A 16,052-nucleotide genomic window follows, 5' to 3' on the forward strand; every position below is an offset into this window, starting at 1 on the left:
CCCACGATCTTAAATCAAGCCACCGGAGCGCCCTCCCGTTTCCCCTTCCTATGCAATCGATCTAGCTAAGGATCCCCCCACCCCATTTAAGTTCCCCACTCAACTCAATTCAACCACGGAGTAAATTACCCGGGGAGGGGAAAGAAAACCGATCCTCCTCCTCCTCCTCTACCCCCCCGCCCATCTCAGCCCTGAATGGGGGGCGGGGACAAGAAGGCAAAATCGAAAGGCCGGGCCAGCCCCCCGGATCCTGCCACGACCCGCTCGCCGTCCAATCCCCTTCGAAGACCCCGTTTCCCACCCCCACCAGCCCGGCTGCAGCCCCTCGTCCTCCGCCGCCTCGTCTCCCTCCGTTCCCCCGCGAAATCCGGCGCGGAATTGGGTCGGGGGTCGCGCAGGAGGCTCCTTTCCAAGCCGGTTGGGGAACAAAGGAGGCGAGATCGGGCTGGTGGGCGTCCCTGGTCGGGATGAAGGGTTCCCGGGACGGAGCTTGGCTGGAGATCCCAGCGGGGGACCCGGGTCGGACCGAGGGATGGCGCTGCCTGGCATGAAGCCTCTTCGCAGCCGATCCGGAACCAGGGGCTACCTCCAGAATCCGGGGATCCCGTCTTGAGCGGCTTCCCTTTGTTGGGTAAGACGATGGAGCGATCGACTGTGGAATTAGGCGGCCTGGCGCGCGCTTCAGCCCGATCCCCGCGGGGGGGGGGGAGACCCTTTGAAGAGCGTCGGGGCTCGCGTGGGGGAAGCCCGCGTGGAGGAGGGTGGGGGATCCTCTCTGCCTCGCCCGCTTTTCCCGAGATTCCTTCTAAGAAAAACTCAGCTGCGCTTTTCCAAGCCCTTCGATCGACTGCGGGATCCCCGCGCCGGTCGTTGTGCAGAGAAAGACGGGATCCGAGCGAGGAGTGGAGGGAGAGTGGGAAGGAAAAAGGGGTCGCGTTTGCGGAGGAGTTGGCCGAACGGTTCTTTCTCTCTTGTGTGCTTTTAGTCCCCAAAGTATCTGCAAAGCAGTTCCCCCCCCTCCCAAGAAATAGTAGATTCGAATCACGCGTTCCTTAAGCTGCTTCGTTTAGAGAAGGGATATACTGGCCACCTCGTCTCCTTAAAATACTTTCTTACTCTTGAAATCCGTTTCCATCTAGATCTGAGGAAGCCACTAGATTCCAGAGCCTAGAGCAGCCCTCCAAAATGTTATCCCCCCCCCAACACACATAAGTGGGATGCTCCCATCAACCTTTGAGAAACGCTGAATCTGGGAAAGTTCAGGGAAGTTAGAACCTGAAGTGATCTAACTTTCTTCCTATTTTCCACAGCAACAATAACAAAGTTGGAAGGGACCTTGGAGGTCATCTAGTCCAACCCCTTGCTCAGCCGGAGACCGCCGAACAGCCAACCTTTCTGATGGACAAGCTTAGTCTTAACCACCGACCAAATAGTGGCATGGTCCCTTATTTGCATAAGGTTTTTGGGCTGGTTAGCCCCTCTCCTCCCCGCTGCTGAAACACCCCCCCCCCAAAGTCTTTAAAGGCTAAATTTTAAGTTCCTAGCTCCATAAGAACAGTTAAAGTTTTTGCCCCACAGAAATCACCCCGGGGTCACGAAATGTTCTATTTCTTTTTTATAATACTGTAACAAAGTTTTTTTTCAAAACAAAAAGAAAAACCTAGGAAGAAGAAACAACATTGTGTGAAACTTATGTTTTGTTTTTCTGAATTAGCTTTATGTCTGTGTGTGTGTGTGTGTGTGTATTCATGAGTCAAGGTTTCGATTTGCTATTATTATTATTATTTTTCTTTAGGAGCTGTTGCTGTATAGCTAAAAGCTATTGATCTTCTGCTGTTTTTTAAAGGTCAAATAAAATGAGCGGAGGCTAAAATTGGATCCAGGTTCCAGATGTTTTGAAATCTAATACTGGGCCACAGTCTCTAGTAGTTCAAACAAGGCACTGTTCGTTTCAGTCTGTTTTCCCATTAAGATATAGAAGATAGGCATGGATCTTAAGCTCTTTTTTTCTTTCATTCTGGCTGGAGAAAGCTAAATATTTATTAAAGGTTTACTCACAATTAATTCCCATTCATCCATGGGATTTGATTCCTAATGTTTAGGATTGCAAGCTTAAATGCTTCAGTTTTGCCAGATCCTGACTATTCTGATTTTGGGTATTTGTCTTTCAAGAAAATTTGATACACGCAAATGTTTTCAAGAGATCATAGTCACTTTCTGTTGTTTATTGATACGTCCTCAGCCTGCCAGAGTTGGCAAATTCTAACTTCTCTAAACTTTTCCAGAAGTAGTGTCTATCAAAGGTTTATGGCAGCATTTAACTTATTGGGGATAAAACTTTGGAGGGGTGTTCTAGAATCTGGATCAGTGTGATAATATGTGAAAAAGAAGATAAAGCAACATCCCAAGTCTCATTATAGTAGGAGTTAGGACAAAGCAGAATAATAATAAGTGTTTCCTGGGTAAGGTAAAGGTTCCTCATATGTGCTAGTCGTTCCCAACTCTAGGGGGTGGTGCTCATCTCCATTTCAAAGCCGAAGAGCCAGCGCTGCCCGAAGACGACTCCGTGGTCATGTGGCCGGCATGACTAAACACCGAAGACGCACGGAACACTGTTACCTTCCCACCAAAGATGGTCCCTATTTTTCTACTTGCATTTTTTACGGGCTTTCAAACTGCTAAGTTGGCAGAAGCTGGGACAAGTAACAGGAGCTCACTCCATTACGCGGCGTTAGGGATTTGAACCTCCGAAATGATTTCTGATCAACAAACTCAGCGTCTTAACCACTGAGCTACTGCATCTCTGGGTAGTAAAAGAGAATTGATGTACTACTGGGATCAAGGTTTTTTGGCCACATTTGTTAAATGAATCACTGCGGTGGTTAATATTAATAACAACATGGTTGTTAAGCGAATCTACTTTCCCCTTGGACTTTGCTTGCCAGAAGGTCTCAAAGGGGGACCATGCAACCCCAGGACAATGCAAGCGTCATAAATGTGAATCAGTTGTCAAGCATCTGAATTGCAAATCGCATGACTACGGGCATGCTGCAACAGTCATAAGTGTGAAAAATGTGGCATAAGCCACTTTTTTCAGTGCCGTTGTAACTTCAAATGGTCACTAAATGAACTGTTGTAAGTCAACAGTTAGATCTTAAAGAAACAATTTGAACCAGTTTGTGTCATCTCCAAGAAGAAGGAACTCAATATTTTTGTTCCTGCTATAAATACAAATGCCACATGATTTTCTGTTTCTTTCTAAGGGCAACGGTGATCACAGTTGTTGATTGTATTTAAAAATTTATTGAGTGCCATTAATATTCAAGATACTGTCATTCAGTATTTCAACATCTGTACTGTCCAGATGTTACTTGCATTGCAACTTTCCTCATCCTTCAGGTTTAGTCATAGCAATTGGGGCAGCTGGAAAGATTAGTTCGATTTCTAAAGAGACACTCTTAATTTTAATGGATACACATAATGGATGTGTAAATTCCTATTTCTCTACCCCTTCTAGAAAGTCCCTGTACTTACAACTTAAAACATGAAGAAGAAGACAATAAAATAACACCCTGGATAAATATGAGAATAAAAGAGGAACTAAAGTCTACAGAGGAATTTATGCTGTTATTAATTATACTAAAGTGCTTTGACATTCTGACAAATTTTAGGGCATAAAATTAGCTGGTTGGAGCAGCATTGACTTTTAGATCGCCTTTATTTTGACAAATAACGTTCCCAGGCTATTTGGCTGTGGCATAACTTAGAATAGAATAGCAAGAGTTGGAAGGGACCTTGGAGGTCTTCTAGTCCAACCCTTGGAGGTCTTCTAGTCCAACCCCCTGCCTAGGCAGGAAACCCTACACCACTTCAGACAAATGGTTATCCAACACCTTCTTAAAAACGTCCAGTGTTGGAGCATTCACAACTTCTGCAGGCAAGTTGTTTCACTGATTAATTGTTCTAACTGTCAGGAAATTTCTCCTTAGTTCTAGGTTGCTTCTCTCCTTGATGAGTTTCTACCCATTGCATCTTGTCCTACTCTCAGGTGCTTTGGAGAATAGTTTGGCTCCCTCTTCTTTCTGGCAACCCCTGAGATATCGGAACTCTTCTGTCATGTCTCTCCTAGTCCTTCTTTTCATTAAAGTAGACATACCCAATTCCTGCAGATGTTCTTCATATGTTTTAGTCTCCAGTCCCCTAATCCTCTTTGTTGCTCTTCTCTGCACTCTTCTAGAGTCTCAACATCTTTTTTACATCGTGGCGACCAAAACTGAATGCCGTATTCCAAGTGTGGCTTTACCAAGGCTTTATAAAGTGGTATTAACACTTCACATGATCTCGATTCTATCCCTCTGTTTATGCAGCCTAGAACTGTGTTGGCTTTTTTGGCAGCTGCTGCACACAGCTGGCTCATGTTTAAATGGTTGTCCACTAGGACTCAAGATCCCTCTCACAGTTACTACTATTGACCTCAGATCCAGCAGATTCCCAGTCCATTAGGCCTCCATAAAGAGCTGGTTCTTCTCCCAGTTGGTGGGTTAGAGTGAGCGGACATGTGTGGATGGTTCTGTTGGATGCATGCAAGAAGATAGCTGTGGCACAGGGTAGTTGGCATTTATTTTTTTAGTTTTATACTTTTAAGTGTTTTCTGGCTTTTGCTGTTGTGATACGCTCCATAAGCCATGTTCATCTGCACAGCCAGGAACATTCAGAAAAGTTTCGGATTAACTTTTAGCTGTGAAAATTTTATTTCTCTCGAAGTGTCAAAAATGCAGGTATATGGTGGCTCAGCGTCACCCACAAACGGTTGCTATGTTTCTTGTTGTTAGGGGATTGTTTCGTGTGTTTCATTTTATTGATTGTATTTTTATTGGTCCATGACCGAAATAAAAGGTTGTCTCTCTCTCTCTCTGTTGTGAGGTATCCGGAGTTGTGTTCCTAAGATGGGCTAGTGAAGAACAATTGTAAGTCACTTTTTTCAGCTTGGTCATAATTTTGAATTGTGGAGAAAGAAATGATCATAAGTTGAGGACTTGAACACTTGAGTTGATAAGTTTCATGACCTGGGTTTTCCCACCCATGTCACAAAGCCAAGGAATGAATCTTTGACCATCTGCATGCAGAATCTGAGGGGCGCGGTAGCTCAGTGGCTAAGACGCTGAGCTTGTTGATTACAAAGGTTGGCAGTTTGGCGGTTCGAATCCCTAGCGCCACGTAATGGAGTGAGCTCCCGTTACTTATCCCAGCTTCTGCCAACCTAACAGTTCGAAAGCATGAGTCCCCTTCGGGGGAAAAGGGCGGCATATAAATATAATAATAATAAAATAAAAAATGCAAGTAGAAAATAGGAACCACCTCTGGTGGGAAGGTAACAGTGTTCCGTGTGCATTTGGCGTTTAGTCATGCTGCCCACATGACCACGGAGACGTCTTCAGACAGCGCTGGCTCTTTGGCTTTGAAACAGAGATGAGCACCGCCCCCTAGAGTCGGGAACAACTAGCACATATGTGCGAGTGGAACTTTTACCTTTATGCAGAATCTGATATTTGTTAGGGGTCTGTAACCCTACGAGTTTTCCTTCTGCCTCTTTCTTGTTGCTCTCCTGATTCCTCAAAAGAAACCAAATGCATGTTGATGTTTCAATGCATTAAGGAAGATATAACAAGGAATCATAAGGAGATGATGGTATTGATCCAAGATACGGTGAGAGTAGGAAAACCTCAGCAAAGGACAATAAAAATGAGCAAAAAAATTCAGAAAATAGAGCAGAAAACAGAAAATGTTGAGGGAAAAACAGGGGAGACAATTCCAAAAATAATACAAGCAGACAAAAAGATTGAAGAGATGGCAATAATTCTGAACACGGAACAAATAGAATATTTTTTAAGAATTCAAAAGAGAAAAGAGAATAACAAGAAAGATCTCTTAAAAAGGATAGGGGAACCAAGGATGTGTAATCTAGAGATCCAACAGCAAGAGATAGATACTGTAGTCACGGAAATATTTAGACTAAATAAAAATGACAAAAGGAGTTACAAGATACCAGAGGAGAAGCAGGAGAGATACACCAAAAAGCTCATAAGAGTTGAAATTTAAAAAAGGGCAAGAGATGATGGATGGACATAGAATATTTTTTAATATGGTGGTTATTCTAATAAGTGTTGGAAAAAGAAGTAGAAAGTAGAAATTGGGAGAACAATATTATGTAAACTGAAATATAATAGAATATATTATGATTACTATTGATACGCAAATGTTAGAAGTTGAAAAAGTATGACTATGTATATTTAAATGGTAATACCTTTATCAGAATTGTATGCAATTCTGGGTATATATTGACCCAGATAATACACTGTCCATTAAACACCTATGGAGGTTAAGGAATAAATAAAATTATTTAAAAAAAGAAAGAAAGAAACCAGATGCGAACCTATGACCATAATCGTTTCTAATTCAAAACAAACCATGTGTTTTAATTTTTAACTGCTCTCTTTAAGCAAAAAAATAATTCATTGCAATTGTTTATTTTACCTTCAGAGTTTTTAATAAAGAATAGAATTTTTTATCACTCCGTATAATTGCACAAACATATTGTATTTGTCTCCCTGTCTATCTCTTCCTTCTTTAAATAGGACCATAGATTCTGTAAATTCAACCGGTATTATAACACAATGCATGTAAACAGATTAAAATTAACACAGTCTTTATAATACTGTTGGGATAGTTATGGAATCATGGCATAACGCCCAAATCAAGGGCTTTGTTTAATGCATAATCTTATCTATTTATGTGGTGACTAGAAGTTGCAAATAATTGATGGTAGGTATAATAATTTAATGAACAGATGGGGAAGCAAAAAAATGTCTATATGTGCGAGTCATTTAAGAACTAGTCAATTGCTTTTTTAATCGTTTTAAAATTTAAAATTGGCTGTGGCAAAAAACAATTAATTTTTTTCTACTTGGTTTCATAATTGTGATGGTTTCTGTGGGACATGAAGACGAATCTTAAAATAGAACTGATCCAAGTCCCTTTTCCAGAACAGATTGCAGAGATATCTCTTGCAAATAAATCCCTTCTGTTCAGGAAAAATACGGCCATTGGATGTGCTTGTTATCTTGTGCAATAATGTTTCCGTTTGCTTTTGACTTTGTGTTTCGCAAACAAGTTAGAGATGGTCCAGTTGCACAGTGCTTGAAGCCCTTGGGATACTTAAGCCATGATTCATGATCTAGGTGATTCAGCCAGTTCTAATTTTTTAAACAAATCATGCCCTAGCATGATAGGTGAACTCATCCAACATGGAAAGCAAACTTTATCTATAGTAAAACAACCATTCCCTCATCCCAATATATTTCATATTTAAGATGAAGGTTCTCTGCTTCACACGATACAACCTGGCTGTCTATTTATCCTATCCTATCCGACCCTATCCTTCCTTTCTTCCTTCCATCCATTCATCCATCCATCCATTTTACAAATAACTCAAGACAGTAACCATACCCATACATAACATATCCTGATTATCTAGCTGTTTGTCTTGTCTTGTCTTGTCTTGTCTTTCTATCATATGAGCCGCGGCCCAGTGGTTAGAGTGCATTACTGCAGGCTACTTTTGCTGGCTGCCTGCAATTTGGTAGTTCGAATCTCACCAGGCTCAAGATTGACTCAGCCTTCCATCCTTCCGAGGTGGGTAAAATGAGGACCCAGATTGTTTGGGGGGGGGGGGAATAGGCTGACTCTGTAAATGCTTAGAGAGGGCTGTAAAAGCACTGTAAAGCGGTATATAAGTCTAAGTGCTATTGCTAAATGCTATCTCCCGTCTTTATTATTTTTACAAATAAGGTGGTGAACATACCCAGTACACCCTCCTCTTCCTATTTTCAGTACAACAACAATCCTGCGAGGTGGGTGGAGCTGGGCGAGAGGGACTGGCCCAAAGTCACCCAACTGGCTTTCATGGCTATGGCGGGACTAGAACTCACACCTGGTGCCTTAAACAGTAGACCAGCTAGCTCTGACCACAGCTGAAATTTCTTAAACACTAAACACAGCCTAGCTGAGCACATTTCAGTTCCCAACTAAACTCAAGCCATATCTAAGATGGCTTGCTGATTTACTTCTTCTTCCCAGTTTTGGGAAGGACATTTTGCTCTGGATTTCAATACCTGTTCTGGCCCACCAGTGACCAGTGGAGCTGGCAGCAGAGGTGGACATTGAGGAGGTTGGGGAGGAACGTGGCCCAGTCCTGGAGGCTGGGGAAGGCTCGGATGAGGGCTCTGCGTCGGAAGCAGAGAGGGGGCTGGGCTGTCTGGCAGTGATCAGCTGCCTACGGAGTTAGATAGCAGTGAGGCAGAGGAACAGCTGGAGCCTATTCCAATGTGTGCATATGCACAGAGCTGCCAGAAGAAAAGAACAACTCAGAAATCAGGATCGACTTGGGAGTAAAGTCACAGGTGGAAGGTGATTGGCCCCTCCCACAGGAAATAAAAGAGGAATGAAAGGGGAATTGGATTTTTGCAGGAAACAATTTGTTCATTCGGTCGTTAAGAGTGTGAAGATCTGTCTGTGAATCTCAGGGACTCTGTGCCCAGTCTTCCCTGGCACAGAACCTCATTTGGAAAATATTTACATGACAGCTTTCCATGATAGATAAGATCTGTAGTCATAAATATTCCTTTGAAATTCCTTTGAATATTGCCAGGTTTTGCTGAATGTGAATGAAATTTACATTCATTTAATAAAAGGGGTTTTGTTGGGACCAGGACTCTGCCTCCTGCTTTTTGGGGAAGCCTAGGTCAGAACAATATCTTTAAAGTGAATTTGAGTTATTTCTTGCTGAATTAAAATTAAACATTGTTAATACTATTGTTCCCCAGTTGTACAGTTCATGACTTCCCCATTCAGTTACATGAATAATTAGATTTTCTGAGTGTCTGGTCTCCATTCCCAAGGATTTTGAGGAGCGCATAGAAGACAAGACCTATGCACCTTTGATTCAATATGAAACATTTGGATATGTTCACCGCTTGAATTATTTGTAAAAATAATACTTCCTTTGGTCAACCCTCCTAAGACGCAGGCAATTGGGAGGGAAAGGAAAAATCTTCAAGGCAAGTCAACTCTTGGAGGCTTCACACCAGAGGTGGAATTCAGCAGGTTCTGACCAGTTCTGGAGAACCAGTAGCAGAAATTTTGAGTAGTTCAGAGAACCGGTAAACACCACCTCTGGCTGGCCCTGCCCCTATCTATTCTCTGCCTCCCGAGTCCCAGCGGATCGGGAGAAAACGGGTATTTTTCAGTAACCTTCCTCTGGAATAGGGAGGGGAATGGAGATGTTACCGTATCCTTTCCCTGCTACGCCCATAGAACCAATAGTAAAATATTTTTAATCCCACCACTGCTTCACACCAGAGATGGGTTTCTGCTGGTTCGGTCCTGATTGGGCAAACCAGTAGTGGTGGTGGTGCACACATGCACGAGTGAACCAGAAGTTTAAAAATTGGAGACCCACCACTGCTTCCCACGTGTCCATGGCAGTGGTGGCTTCCTAACCAGGTTACTACTGGTTCGTTGAGAGAGGGCGTTTTGCGCATTCGCAGAAACATGCCGGCGATGGGAGAAGAGACTGGGGAACCGGTTCGGGGGCGTGGCAGGCCTGGGCCGCTGCCAGTTCCAGCGATCCAAGCCACAAACGACTACCAGTTCAGCCAAACCAGTCCAAACCAGTAGGAACCCACCACTGCTCCATGGCAATCAGAAGAGATTTGGCCGATAATTCCACTTTCATGCTTAAAAAAAAAATAGAATTGTGGATGAACAATTAAAAAGTATTGCATAAATGCGTTCTTTTCCTGAGTTTAAATACCAAGTACCTGAAAACTACCACACTGCAACTATATATGGAGTAGGCGAATTGAGTTCTAATAGTGTGTGCATTGTGGTTTACCATAGCCCCTAAATTTCTTTGTGAATGTTTTCAGTTGCTGGAGCAACAGAGAAAAAAGAGACACAGGCATACAGACAAGAGATCCTTATTGTGTTAGCTCCCTCACAAAAGGAACTACAAAAGGAAAGAATAGGCTTTTGTATGTCTTTAGGTAGAAAATATAAAGTGGTTTGTAAACAGAAAGACAGAACTTGCTAACCAAGTTTGAATAAAGAGAAAACAGAAATATCCAGCCCCGCAGATTCAACTTTATTAATTGTGAGACATGTTGTAAAGTTGATTTGAAAATGTGTTAATGTACAACAAGAAACATCATAATTGAATGAGATCTGTGCTTACAGCAGCGAGAATAAATTTTGGAAGAGAGGCAGAAATGATGCAACTGCTTGAGATGGCAAAATTTCTAACTCTTCTCATTAGAGTAAAGGTGCTGGCAAAATTGAGCTGAAGTTTTTAGTTTTTATTTCCTGCTATCTCTTTCTCTTTATTCTTTATTTACTCTTTAGTCTTTCTCTCTTTCTCTATCTAATGTTTCTCTAGAGATTCAGTGCTGTCACTGTAGCCAGAAGTCATGCTTTGGTTTACAAAACAAGAGTTCTGGATCCCCATGTGATTTGGGATAGTTGTGACTCACCCTTGCTCCAGAATGTAATCTTTCCTTTTTTTTTTGGTGAAAGTTATAAGTACAAGATTATCTATCTATCTATCTATCTATCTATCTATCTATCTATCTATCTATCTATCTATCTATCTATCTATCTATCTATATATATATATATATATATATGTATATTTGTCTATCTATCTATCTGTTTTCTATCTATCTGTATTTGTCTGTCTGTCTATCTGTCTATATCTATTCATTATCTATCTGTATATTTGTCTGTCTAACTATCTGTCTATCTGTATATTTGTCTATCTGTATATTTCTTTCTATCTATCTATCTATCTATCATCTATCTATCTATCTATCTATCTATCTATCTATCTATCTATCTATCTCTATAACTATATCTATATATCTATATCTCTCTCTCATCTCTCTATAATCTATCTATCCATATCTGTCTGTATCTGTATATCTGTCTGTCTGTCTGTCTGTCTATTTCTCTATCTATCTCTCTATATCTCTATCTATCTGTCTATTTCTCTATCTATCTCTCTATATCTATCTATCTATCTATCTATCTATCTGTCTGTATCTCTATCTATCTGTATCTGTATCTATCATCTATCATCTATTTATCCTATCTATAGCTGTCTGTCTGTATCTATCTGTATCTGTCTGTCTATCTATCTATCTATCTATCTATCTATCTATCTATCTATCTATCTATCTATCTATCATCTATCATTTTGCAAACTAAACTGGCATATTTTAAAAAAAATCAATACCCACAATTATCAAAACGCCATGATCTTTAAGAAGATAATAGAAGTATAAAAAAATTAAATGATACGAAGGGATTTTTTTTAAAAAAAATCTTGCCTTCGAGGCTCACTTATTCTAACACCGCTTTTAAATAAAGTTAAAATGATGCCCTTTACATCAGATTTAACTCAATACATCTCAATTGTGGTCTTTTTTGCTTCCTCCTGGGCTTAAGTACTACAAACAAACCTTTCATGGTTCAAATCCTTCTGGAGAAGTTGTGTGTCCTGCATTGTCTAACGTTTGCTCCTCAGATCCCTACAGATGGCAACTGATGTGGTTCTCCCCCCGCCCTGCCCCTTCTGCTACTTTACATACTGGGTCAGATGTTAGAGCCTGTCTTACAACAGGAAACAAGCAGCTGGAATGTCTGTTCTGCTGTTGTGTGCCAGATGTTTGTTTCCCTTCTGCCAACTCTTTTGCTAGCATTGTCTTCAGATGCTTTAGGCATTTTTGTCATTGATGCAGGGAGGGGAATTACACGGGGGTTATCTGCCCACCCCAACAATAAACTCTGCATTCTTGGTGGAAAGACGGTCTGTTACCCCAGAAGAAAAGGCTACTTCCTTCAGTTGAGATCCAGATGATTATCTAGCAATAGGCTAAAAAGATGGGTTAAGAATAGGCTAAAAAGATAGGCTAAAAAGATGGAAACAGCAAAACCTCTGCCAGTGAAAACTGAGCTCGGAGGGGGGGCATGTGCCCCCCCACTGTCAGAGGGCCATATGCACCCCCCCCTCGCTGTCACAAACTGAAAACAAAACAAAAGGAGAAATGTTTCCCCTTTTGCATTGGAGCATCCAAGAAGGGACAGGAAAGGAGAAAGGGAAAGAGGAAAGACAAAGGAAAAGAAAGGAAGATGGGAAGAGAGCAAGGAAGGTAAATAAGGAAGTTAAGTTGTGTAGGACTAAATAAAGTCTCTGAGATCTCATCTCTTTCTGTTTTTTTAAATTTTATTTTAGTACAAACATACCATCTTTCATTGAAGAGTGTGTCGTCTGGGTACAAATATTTATGCAATAACAATTAAAATTACAGCCATATTCATTTTATCTATTCTTAAGTTAACGCTAATACATAACATACTGTTATAGCAATACCCTTCTTAACTTATTTAACTTTATTAATACAGTTTCCATATGTCACTCCTCTGCTTTCATTTCTAATTTTCGTATTTATTCTCTAACCATTGATAAAATAACTTCCATATACTATAATAGTCAGAAGCCTTAAAAGACCGGTAAGGAGCCCGGGCGGGTGGGTGGGCCCTCCGGAACATAAAACCAGAATGGTATCCAGTGCTCCGGTATGGCTCCGGTACGCCCGTACCAGGGCGTACCGCCTGCAACCCACCACTGCTGGTGACATTCCCAACATTTGACTTGATTTGTCTTTAAATATCTTTGCTAGTCTTTCCGGTGGAAAGTGCCATCTATAAAACATTTCTTTCTCAACCTTTTTGTGTTCTTCAGGAGAAAGGTCCACATCATGACTCTGCAGCCGCAAGCTTTCAACCAACAGAAAATGCTTCTTGAAGCAGTGGCGGATTCCTGAACTTCAGTACATGGATGCCACTTAATTTTGCTTCACCAAGTGCAGCGCTGGAATGGGAAATCACAGCAACAACCATACCTGCGTGATCGACGATTCCTTCAAGTACAACCTCTATGGAGCCGTCTACAGCGTGGTCTTCATCCTTGGCTTAATCACCAACTGTGCCTCTCTGTTTGTCTTCTGGTTCCGCATCAAGATGCGGAGCGAGACAACCATTTTCATGACCAACCTGGCAGTCTCAGACTTGCTCTTCGTCTTCACTCTCCCATTCAAGATCTTTTACAATTTCAACAGGAACTGGCCCTTTGGAGACCCTCTGTGCAAGATCTCCGGGACAGCCTTCCTGACCAACATCTACGGAAGTATGCTATTCCTCACCTGCATCAGTGTGGACCGCTTCCTGGCTATCGTCTACCCCTTCCGGTCTCGTTTGGTCAGGACGAGACGTAATTCAGCAATTGTGTGTGCAGGAGTATGGGTTTTGGTACTCAGTGGAGGGATCCTGGCATCCTTGTTTTCCACAACGAATACCACCAATGGCATAACAACATGTTTCGAAGGGTTTCCCAAGGACGTATGGAAGACCTACTTGTCCAAGATTACAATATTTATTGAAGTGGTTGGCTTCATCATTCCCCTTCTGCTCAACCTGACTTGTTCATCTCTGCTTCTGAGGACCCTCAGGAAGCCAGCCACCCTCTCCCAGATTGGCACGAACAAAGAGAAGGTGCTGAAGATGATAGTTGTGCATGTCACTATCTTCGTGGTGTGCTTTGTCCCCTACAACTCCATCCTTTTCCTTTATGCTCTTGTACGTTCTCAAGCTGTAGCCAACTGCTCTCTGGAGACCTTCGCCAAAACCTTCTACCCAATCACCCTGTGTATTGCCACTCTCAACTGTTGCTTTGATCCTTTCGTCTACTACTTCACTTCAGAATCCTTCCAGAAATCGTTCTACGTCATTCCTCATCTCAAAACAGATTCCCTTTTCAAAACTGAAACTCCTCTAACGAAAGTTCCCCTGCCACCGATAATGGAGGAGATGAGTGACCAGATGATTACGAATGGAGGAGACCTGACCTGTGAATCCAATTTTTAACCCTGAAGCTTTCTGCACTAACAGTAGGATAGGCATTGAACTGCAGAGAACTTGGTATTAACCCAGTAGGTGGGAATTATGTAGAACAGTGGTTCCGAAACTTGGCAACTTTAAGACTTGTGGACTTCAACTCCCAGAATTCTCCAGCTAGCTCTTCTGGCTGGAGAACTCTGGGAGTTGAAGTCCACAAGTCTTAAAGTTGCCAAGTTTGGGAAACACTGATGTAGAACATGTATGTATGAGAAGTCAAGCAGATGCTGTTCCTTCTGAAAACATATCCTCATGTTTTAACTCCAGTAACATATGCACATTTGGCTTTTGAAGCATCAGAATAATAAAATATTTCATCCTGTTCTTATTTATTCCCTCCCCTGCTGATTACTGTTAAAAAAAGGTAAAGGTTTCTCCTCTCTAGTCGTGACCAACTCTAGGGGACAGTTTTCATCTCCATTTGCTAGCTGAGGGAACCAGCATTATCTGAAGACGCTTCTGTGGTCATGTGGCTGGCATGACTATACACCGAGACCCATGGAATGCTGTTGCTTTCCCTCCAAAGTGGTACCTATTTGTCTACTTGCATTTGCATGCTTTCGAATTGCTTGTTTTGACCTAGGCTTCCCCAGCAGCACGAAGCCGAGTCCTCATCCCAATAAATCCCTTTTATTTAATTTACAGTGAATTCCTCTCCAGCAAAGTCTTTCCTCTCCCACAGTCTTTCAAGATAATTCACAACTACCGAACTTGATCAGGCTTGGAGAGTGGCCAGGCCGATATCTTTCAGATGCCACAATACTTGCCAAGAATGCAGGAATGAACTAATTGTCTCCTGCAAACTCCACTCCCCTTTCGCTCCTCTTTTATTTCCTATGGGAGGGGCCATTCATCATCCACCTGTGGCTTTACTCTCAAGACGACCCTTGTTCCTTAGCTGTTCCCTTCGTCTGGCAGCTCTGTGCATGTGCACACTGGGAACAGGCTCCAGCTGTTCGTCTGCCTCACTGCTGTCTGACTCTGAAGGCAGCTGATAGCTGTCTGACAGCCCTGGCCCCATCTCTGCCTCTGACCCAGAGCCCTCATCAGAGCCTTCCCCAGACTCCAGGGCTGGCCTATGTTCCTCCCCAGCCTCCTCACTGTCCGAATCTGCTGCCAGCTCTGCTGGCCACTGGTGGGCCACAACACTACTAAATTGGCAGGATCTGGGGCAAGAATGGGAATTCCCCCCATCATATGGTGCTTGGTTCTCAAACTACCAATCCTTCCGTCAACAAGCCCGGTGTCTTAAACCGCTAGGCCACTGTGTAGTTATTGAGCAATGTCCTTTTCCCCCAAATCTGATGGGGCAGAAGCAAGTTTGTTCTCCCAGTTCTCTTCCTCCAATATGGAGAGGGGTTCCTCCTCATTGAAATAAACTTCCCCTCCAGTTTCCCTTTTGAAATGAACAATGAAAGTAACCCAACATAGAACTTCCTTTGTGGGTAGAATATGAATGTATTAATATCCAAACGAGGAGGAGAATGTTTGTCATATCGGCATAACTTGTCAAGCTAAGCATGTATTTAGAAAGATCCAAGGAGCAGGATATGCTATCATTTTTGCTTAATAGGTAGTCACCTTTCTTCCACTTACCTCTATTTCTGGTTCTGAAAGCAAAGAGGACAATTGCAGCCAACAAACAATGGGTAGATATTTCCATTGCAAATGCTGGCAGGATAAATTTCCGCCTTTGCAAGTAACTCAGGAATGTCAAGATTGACAGTTCTATGTAAGGGATTGGGGTGGTTTCTTTTTTTTTTTCTTTGCAGAGGAATTTAAAAGATGGGGGAAAGACATTCAAGGGATTTGTTAAGAAAAACAAAACGAGGAAGGATTGGTTCTGAACACAGCAATGCTCTGAAGACTGCAGTTACGGAATCAAAATACGCCATTGTTCATCACGATGAAAAATCCACACTTTCAATCCTGGGCAAAATGCCATAGTATTTATATAGTATGTGCACGGGGGCTATTTAGATAAT

General features: G+C 42.2%; 1 protein-coding gene across 2 annotated transcripts; it reads left to right on the top strand.

Annotated features, from left to right (window-relative positions):
• Window positions 1-235: 235 nt before the first annotated feature.
• LPAR4 (lysophosphatidic acid receptor 4) lies at window positions 236-14,176 on the top strand. Of its 2 annotated transcripts, XM_032227132.1 has the most exons (3): window positions 236-631; window positions 4,924-4,967; window positions 12,857-14,176. In XM_032227132.1, exon 3 carries the CDS (start codon window positions 12,991-12,993, stop codon window positions 14,035-14,037), a length of 1,047 nt encoding a protein of 348 aa, XP_032083023.1. In that variant the 5' UTR covers window positions 236-631; window positions 4,924-4,967; window positions 12,857-12,990; the 3' UTR covers window positions 14,038-14,176. The 2 variants fall into 2 exon arrangements, with proteins under 2 accessions (XP_032083023.1, XP_032083022.1); XM_032227131.1 differs by lacking the exon at window positions 4,924-4,967.
• Window positions 14,177-16,052: the final 1,876 nt, after the last annotated feature.

This window comes from Thamnophis elegans, chromosome 12, assembly GCF_009769535.1.
Source record: "Thamnophis elegans isolate rThaEle1 chromosome 12, rThaEle1.pri, whole genome shotgun sequence".
Taxonomy (NCBI): domain Eukaryota; kingdom Metazoa; phylum Chordata; class Lepidosauria; order Squamata; family Colubridae; genus Thamnophis; species Thamnophis elegans.

What these genes read in the sequence shown, in the direction of transcription:
- LPAR4 (XM_032227132.1), top strand. Translation starts at nt 12,991, where the DNA reads ATGGGAAATCACAGCAACAACCATACCTGCGTGATCGACGATTCCTTC.